This window comes from Myotis brandtii, unplaced genomic scaffold (assembly GCF_000412655.1).
Source record: "Myotis brandtii unplaced genomic scaffold, ASM41265v1 scaffold601, whole genome shotgun sequence".
Lineage (NCBI taxonomy): Eukaryota > Metazoa > Chordata > Mammalia > Chiroptera > Vespertilionidae > Myotis > Myotis brandtii.
In genome coordinates, this window is record NW_005370276.1 from 1,411,417 (window position 1) to 1,419,110 (window position 7,694).

General features: G+C 55.4%; 2 protein-coding genes across 6 annotated transcripts in view; one reads left to right on the plus strand and one right to left on the minus strand.

Moving 5' to 3' along the window:
- Positions 1 to 2,762: 2,762 nt before the first annotated feature.
- Positions 2,763 to 7,694, plus strand: part of SCAF1 (SR-related CTD-associated factor 1) — an 11,575-nt gene continuing 6,643 nt past the window's right edge. Inside the window, exons 1-6 of the mRNA XM_014550437.1 lie at positions 2,763 to 2,876; positions 3,117 to 3,174; positions 3,817 to 3,911; positions 4,201 to 4,301; positions 4,390 to 4,505; positions 7,558 to 7,693. Of these exons, the coding sequence (XP_014405923.1) occupies positions 2,769 to 2,876; positions 3,117 to 3,174; positions 3,817 to 3,911; positions 4,201 to 4,301; positions 4,390 to 4,505; positions 7,558 to 7,693 (614 nt within the window). The 5' untranslated portion in view covers positions 2,763 to 2,768. The remainder of the gene's footprint in view (positions 2,877 to 3,116; positions 3,175 to 3,816; positions 3,912 to 4,200; positions 4,302 to 4,389; positions 4,506 to 7,557; position 7,694) is intronic.
- The window catches only part of IRF3 (interferon regulatory factor 3), a 14,978-nt gene continuing 13,644 nt past the window's right edge, over positions 6,361 to 7,694 (minus strand). For all 5 annotated transcript variants that reach the window (XM_005879533.2, XM_014550468.1, XM_014550466.1 and 2 more), the window contains one exon: positions 6,361 to 6,401. The gene's annotated coding sequence lies outside the window, so the exon portion shown is untranslated. The remainder of the gene's footprint in view (positions 6,402 to 7,694) is intronic.

The window sequence follows — 7,694 nt, forward strand, 5'->3', positions numbered from 1 at the left end:
CGGGGGGCCTTCGCAAGGCAGGCCCCGGGGTCTGTGGGTGCCGAGGGCATCTACGGGGCGTCCCCGTGAGAACTGGGGACGTCCACCGGGCCTGGACCGGGGCCGGCGCCTGCCCTCCACCATGGGTCTTTTCTGTAGGCACTGTGGATCGTCTTGATGGGCTGGCCGGAGGCTAGGGTCTGTTCGGAGGGTTCTGGGGCCATCTTGAGATCTTGAGACATGTCCCAGAGGTGAGGGAGGTTTGCAAGAGCCGAGGACTGTCTGCAGAGCCGTCTGTGGCTCTGGGGTATGGCCATCGGGGCTGCGAAGTGTCTACATCGACTGACCCGAGGATGCCACTCACCTTACCCGGGTCCGGGGCCATTTAGCGGGCCCGCAGGAACGGATCCCAGGTTAGGAAGTCATTCAGGGGTGGGATGTGCCCCCCAGAGGAGGGAGGCCAATACTGAGACGTGCTGAAAGGCCTGGATGGGTCTCCAGCGTCTGGGGAGCGGCTGATCAGAGTGACAGGAGGCTGGGGGGCAGTTAGAAGGACCTGGGACCCGCTCGGTGGCTTTGAGAGTTGCCTGCCGGGGTGCAGCCTCTATGCCCGGAGCAAATTCGAATGCCTTTTGGGCCAGATAATCAGATGGAGAATAAGACAAAGGAGATTATTGGAAAATATGCGGAACTCAAATGTGCTTGCACTTTAGAAGGTAATCCAAATGAAAAAAATGTCTTCAAAGTCTGCATTGCCTTGGGGCTCTGGAGTGAGCATTCGTCCACATGGGTGTGGAGCAATCCCTAGGATCGATCCCCTAGCCATCCGGTGCAGCGCTTCTCAAACTCTCTTGACCTTGATCTACAGTAAGAAATACATTTTTCATTGAGACCCCCAGTACCTACTGACATGTATATTTAACCGTATACCCACGTCCCGTTGGTATTTCCACTTAGTACTTGCAACGTGAAGGATTTTCTACTGTGTTCTACTGATTTACTTTCTGTGATCAGCTGTTTGTGAAGCACTTATACCGCTATCGGTGGGAATCACTCACTGATCTAGAGGGACGTAGCAATGTCTGCAGAGCCTTGTCAAGTAAAAAAAAAAAAAAATGTAAAGGAGCCACTGGTATGTGTGTCTTCACAGCTTGGGGCATGCCTGCATGGGCAAGTGAGTGTCTTCATACGGAGGGTTTGGGGATCAGTGTGTCTGTCTGTAGCCTGCAGATCTTGATTAAGCTTCTGTTCTGTGAATCACTGAAACTTGTGCTTCCCCCTGGAGGTGCTGGAGAGAAGCTCCAGGGCTGGGAACTGTCCTTAGGGCCTTATCAGGGCGGGTGTCAATGGGGAGTTAGGGAAGGAGCCTTTAGAGAGGTGGGAGGCGGCATGGGGGAGCTTTCAGAAAGCGTGAAAAATTGCCCAGCCTTCCATGGCTCAGTGATTGAGCGTTGACCTATGAACCAGGAGGTCATGGTTCAACTCCTGGTCAGGGCACATGCCCGGGTTGTGGGCTGGATCCCCAATGTGGGGTGTGCAGGAGGCAGCCGATCAATGATTCTCTCTCATCATTGATGTTTCTCTCTCCCCACCCCCCGAAATCAATAAAATATATATATATATTTTTTTTAAAGCTTGAAAATCTGGTAGGAGGGAGACCAGGACAGAGGTCTTTGCAGGTATGCAGTGGAGAAAGGGGGTGTGGGGGAAGCCTGGCCCCTCAAGGCTAATAATAAAGATGATAATTATTGTTACTCTGTGCTGAGCACTGGGTTGAGCTAAGTCTGTGGGAGAATCGGCTCTTTTCAGTTCTCACCGCTGTTCTCTGAGGTAGACACGCTGATTGCGCCATATACAGATAAGCACCCTGAGTGGGGGGTTAGGAGTTCGAAGCTTTCTAGGAACTTTGAGACTGGGTATTGTTGCAGAGAAGCGGGTTTGACAGCTGGAGGGAAGCCTGCAGCTGAAATGCTCCTATTTTCTGAAGCCCTCACTAAGACAACCGCATCTGAAGGGTGACCTCTCAGCTTCTGTATAATCTAAGAATTTCTGTGAGGTCGCGAAGGCGGCAGCCATGCTTTCATGCGGTGGGCATTCAGGCCAGAGGCGATGTCCCCGGGGGGTGTCTGGTGGGCAGCGGGCCCTTCTAAGGTTAGTGTTCTCATTTTAAAAGCGGCACACAGGTTTGGCAAATCACACTGTCACCGTTCCATCTTAGATACGTAAATTGGGTCCCTCACCATCAATGAAAATGGGTGATGCTTTAGGAAGTTGCGTCGTGTTGGAGGCGCACCAGGCACTCGGGCACGCACCTCATTTTAGGAATGGCGCAGGCATGGAACTGTGGAGCGCACTATCTGAAAGCACAGCTCAGCGGAGAGAATTCCTGGCGTTGGGTTGGATCCCAGGAGGCTGGGCCAGGAGGTCTTACGTTGGGTTGTGGCAGAAGCTGTGGGGTCTGCGGAGCGGGGTGTTGACATAGGAGACGGGGAAGGCCTCCCCTCGACAGAGGAGGCAGCTGAAATCCAGACGAGGGAAGGGAATGGCTTTACTCCCTCTGGTGTCTGCCCTGGACCTGGTGCCCCCCCCCCCCCAAGGACTGGGATGAGGTGGGGGAGAGGAGGGATGCTGAAGAGGATACTGACTGTGGGAACGTTGGAGGCCCTTGAGGTCCTCGTGACCATTCTCTGCTTTTGTCCCTGTGCGTGCACACACACCTCACACCGCCCCCCCGCCCCGGCCCCGCTGGCCTGCACTCCACACTCTCATCCCTCAACCCTCAGGTGACCATGGAGGAAGAAGATGAGTCTCTAGGGAAGACGGAGGAGTCGGGCGAGGACAGGGGCGACGGCCCGCCAGACAGAGACCCCACGCTTTCTCCTACTGCCTTTATTCTGGTGAGGCCTGAACCACCTGGGGCCACAGGAGGGAGGGGCTGAGAGTCTGGAATGGACTCGGGAGGCCCCAGAGGGCGGAGGGGCTGGGGGCCTAGACTCTTGGCTCCTCTGAAGGGTTTGAGTCTGGTTGTAGGGTGTCCAGAATGCCTGTCTCCCCGGAGCAGAGCTCGTGACCATTTGCACGAGTCCCCTGACCGCCGCCCTTTCTCTCCACCTCTCCACCTCCCATCTTTTCTTCAGCGGGCCATTCAGCAGGCGGTGGGAACTTCCCTGCAGGGGGACCTGGCGAATGATAAAGGTACGGGGGGTTCTAGTTCCTCTGAAGCTCCCTGCCCCATCCCTGTATTCTTTACCCCAATTTCCTTCACGGACTTCTCCGGGGTCTCCTGGGGGCCGCCCCTGTGCTGGCGGAGGAGCTGAAGAGGAGGCTGCCGTGGAGGGTTCCCAGGCTGGTGGAAGGGAGGCAGTCATGGCACAGAGGTAGCCTGTGGGACCCGAGTGGGCAGGAGGTCCAGCTGAGCTAATGGAGGGACCTGTCCAGGAGGGCTTCCTAGAGGGGGTGGCCTATTAGAGTTGTCCGGTGAGGAAGAAAGCCCGAAGAGGCAACAGCAGGCGCATAGCACAGGGATGGGCCGCAGGACTGATCTGTGTTTCTTAGGGACGGGTCGGCAGGGGTGGGAGGGGAAGCAACAGAAGCCCATGGGGACCAGGTCTGAGCCGAGCTGCCTTGTCTGGGCTCTATCCTGAGGGCAGCTAGGAGGCCGAATGGGTGAGAGCTGGAGTCTCAGGAGGGTGTTGGGGAAGTGGTAGGTGGAGGTTGGGAGAGCAGGCAGGAGCTGGGTTCCCTGGCAAGAAGGAGGGCGGGCTTCTCTTTCCTCTGCCCCCCAAAGCCTCTGCGACTAGTCCTCTGTCCCCAGTCCCCATGCATCTCTCTCTCCAGATGGCTCTAGGTGTCACGGCCTTCGGTGGAGGCGCTGCCGGAGCCCCCGGTCAGAGTCCCGTTCCCAGGAGTCAGGGGGAACTGACACGGCTGCTGTGAGTAAGGAGGGGGCAGGGCGATCAGGCCCCAGGCCTGGATCCCTGAGATGGGGAGGTGGGGGTGGGGGTCCAGCCTCCTGGGTCTGGGGTGCTGATCAGGGGCCATGTTGGAGAGTATGGGGGTCAGGCCTTGGGGGCCGTCAGCATGAGGGAATTGGTTGAATCCATTTGTTTTCTTGGGGGGGTCTCAGTTGTCTGGGTTCTTGAGAGGTTAGGGGCTGGGGAAATGGGATTTGTGGTCCTCACGGGATCAGGGTCAGGGTGGAGCCTCTCCTCCCTACCCCAGGTGTTGGACATGGCCGCAGACAGCTTCCTGGCAGGGTTGGTGAGCGTCCTGGATCCCCCAGACACCTGGGTTCCCAGCCACCTGGACCTGCAGCCTGGCGAGTGAGTAGTTGGGCAGCTGGAGTGGGAGAGGCCTTGGCGTGCGAGCTGGGAGCACCCCTGAGGCTCACTCGCTCCTTCTGTCCTGCAGAAGCGAGGACATGCTGGAGCTGGTGGCTGAGGTCCGCATCGGGGACAGGGATCCGATCCCGCTGCCAGTGCCCAGCCTGCTGCCTCGTCTCAGGGCCTGGAGGACGGGCAAAACGGGTATGTGTGGCCAGGGCAGAGCTGGGCTGATGGCCGGCCTTGGCTTTGTGTGCGTCAGAAACAGTCATGATGATTGTGTCATATAGACAGAATCTTTATTTTCGTGTTCGTTCCCCCTGTTACACTGGAGTTAAGGCTGCAGTGCCTACAGATATCCCTCAAGTAGAAACCGCTCCAGGGTCCTGCCTGTCAGTGTGACTGCATGGGGTCTTGTCTCCCCAGGAGGGGGCACTCTTAGCATCTCCGCCTTCCAGAGAAGAGGCTGAGAGAGGGAAGTCACTTGTTCAGGGTGGCACAGCCAGTGGTTCAGGGGTGGTCCTGAGCCCCAAGCCCAGATGTGTCCGAGTGTAAGGCCCAAGTTGTTGACGTCTGTGATGCACACCCACCCACGTGAGAGTCTGCCCCCAGCACCACGGATGAGCACAGGTTCTCAAACAGGAGAAGGCATCGGAATCACTAGGGGTTTTTTTTTTTAAATATATTTTTATTGATTTTAGAGAGGAAGGGAGAAGGAGAGATAGATAGAAACATCAGTGATGAAGAGAATCATTGATCAGCTGCTTCCTGCACGCCCCACACTGGGGATGGAGCCCACAGCCTGGGCATGTGCCCTGACTGTTCATAGGTCAGTGCTCAGCCACTGAGCCACACTGGCCGGGCACCAGGAGGACTTCTTGATGCACAGGTCGCCGGGTCCGCTCTCAGGTTTCTGATTTGACAGGTCATGGGTGGGGCTCGGAATTTGCATTTCTAACCCTGGTGATGCTGCTGCTGGACCCCGGACCCTAAAGAGACCTGGGTTAGACTTCCCTTTTCCATGTGCCTACATGTTTGGGGAGGGGTAGAGAGGACAGGAAGAGGGAGGGCTAGCAGGAGGTCAGCTGCGAGCCACTGTGGCTCAGTCACCCTCTGAGCCGGTTCACGGTTTCCTTGTCCTTTTTTTAAAAAAAATATATTTTATTGATTTTTTACAGAGAGGAAGGGAGAGGGATAGAAAGTTAGAAACACCGACGAGAGAGAAACACCGATCAGCTGCCTCCCGCACACCTCCCACTGGGGATGTGCCCGCAACCAAAGCACATGCCCTTGACCGGAATCGAACCTGGGACCTTTCAGTCCGCAGGCCGACGCTCTATCCACTGAGCCAAACCAGTTAGGGCTCCTTGTCCTTTTTTTACAGCTGCAATTTGACTTGTCTGTTAGGCTCGGGGACATGGTGCCTAGGACCCAACACACTCTTAGGGGCCCACAGAAGAAATGTCATTTCTTTTAAAATTAGAAGCCATGGAGGATAAGTAAACAAATAAGTGGGACTGTGTTCCAATAAAACTTTATTTACAAAAACAGATGGTGGGTCCTGGGTCTTAAGTAAAAATAGATGTATTGAGAACCTAGTAGTTGTCTTCAGGAGTTATGTTTTATTTCCTTATTCCAAGTGTTCTTTTGGTCTTCATTTGGAAAATACTAAGAACTTAGGAAAAAGAAAAGAAAACTCACCCTTATTTCCAATCCTATATAAAAACTACATAAAGGAGTAGATGCCTGTGCTCCCAGACCACTCTGTTTAGACTTTTTTTTTTTTTAGTTTTTTTTTAAAAAATCTATCATTTTGGATATATTTAGGTATTGTCACTTGACTTATTGCAGGGTTTTTTTTTTTTTAATTTTTATTATTGCAGGGTTTTATTCTTTTTTTATTTTTATTGATTTCAGAAAGGGAGGGAGAGGGAGATAAAAACCTCAATGATGAGAGAGAATCATTGATTGGCTGCCTCCTGCACACCCCCTACTAGGGATTGAGCCCGCAACCTGTACATGTGCCTTGGGGGGAATTGAACCGGGGACCCTTCAGTCTGCAGGCCGACACTCTATCCACTGAGCCAAACCGGCTAGGGCCCCTGCTTTATTTTCCTCCAGAGCCCTCAGCAGCTGGCAGACTCTACGCTTGGCATGTTGATATTTCTCTCCCCACTTGAATGTGAGCTCTTCGAAGGCAGTGATTTTTGTCTATTTTGTTCCTCTTTCTATTCCTGGTACCCCAGTCAGCACCTGGCACAAAGAGGTGATAGATAAAAGTATTGAATGAATGCACGAACCCTGCTTTATAGCTGAGGAAACAGACAGACAGAGGTTGAGTGACTTGCCCACAGTCAGGTCATGAGGGAGGGCTGGCGCCTGGGATCCAGATCGGGAGGTGGCTCCAGAGCTGCCCTCAACCCTGTGCTTCCGCGTGACGTGCTGGCGTCCTTGCAGTTACATGTGGCTGACGGGCCTGTGGACTCCGATGTGTGTCTAAGTCCTGGTGCAGGACTTGGCACTGAGACCTGTGCTTAGAGGCAGGGTTTCAGGAGTGTGGACGAGGTGACGTGGGAAAGTACGATGGTCGTCCCGTCACGGGCGGGTGTTGTCTCCACGTCCTGAGCAGATGTAGCCCCTTGAGTGGGGTCATTGCACAGTGAAGGGTCTGGAGTGGAGACTCAGGCGGCCAGGGCTCCCTAGCTCCGCCCCTTCCGGGCTCTGCAGAGGGAGTGTCGCCTTTTCAGGCTCCCATTCTCTGTAAAATGGGATCACCTCCCACAGAGGCAGCCGGCTCAGCAGGCCTGAGCCTGGCCGTGCGGGCGGTCTGAGGTTTGAATCCAGCTCTCCCGCCCAAGCCCGCACCCTCTGCAGTAACATTCCTGCCCTCAGTGGTCAAGGTGGTCTTGGTTTGCGGGCCAGTGTCCATCTCAGGAGGGCGGGCAGGCTGGGGGACCGCACTGACCAAGTTTGCACCCTGACTCCGCCCCGCTGTTCGTCCTTGGGGAAGCTACCGCAGCTCTCTGTGCCTCAGTTTCCTCCTGGGACCCTCGCTTCACAGTATCTGGTGTAGAGTCGTTAGGAACATCCTATGAGCTGACACATGCGAAGCACCGGGACAGTACCTGTCGGTGCGGGAGTGCTGAGGGCGGGGGTGGGCATGGGTGGCTGGTGGCTCCCCTGCAGCCCCTCCCTGGGGGGGACAGGGAGGCGGGACTGCACCTGACCACAGCTCTGTCTCCCCGTTCCTTTGCAGTTTCTCCTCAGTCTCATTCTTCTCAACCCACCCGTGCCCGCCACCTCCTCACCTTGGGCACTGGAGACGGGGGCCCTGCCCCACCTCCTGCCCCCTCCTCTGCGTCCTCCTCACCTTCTCCTTCCCCCTCATCATCT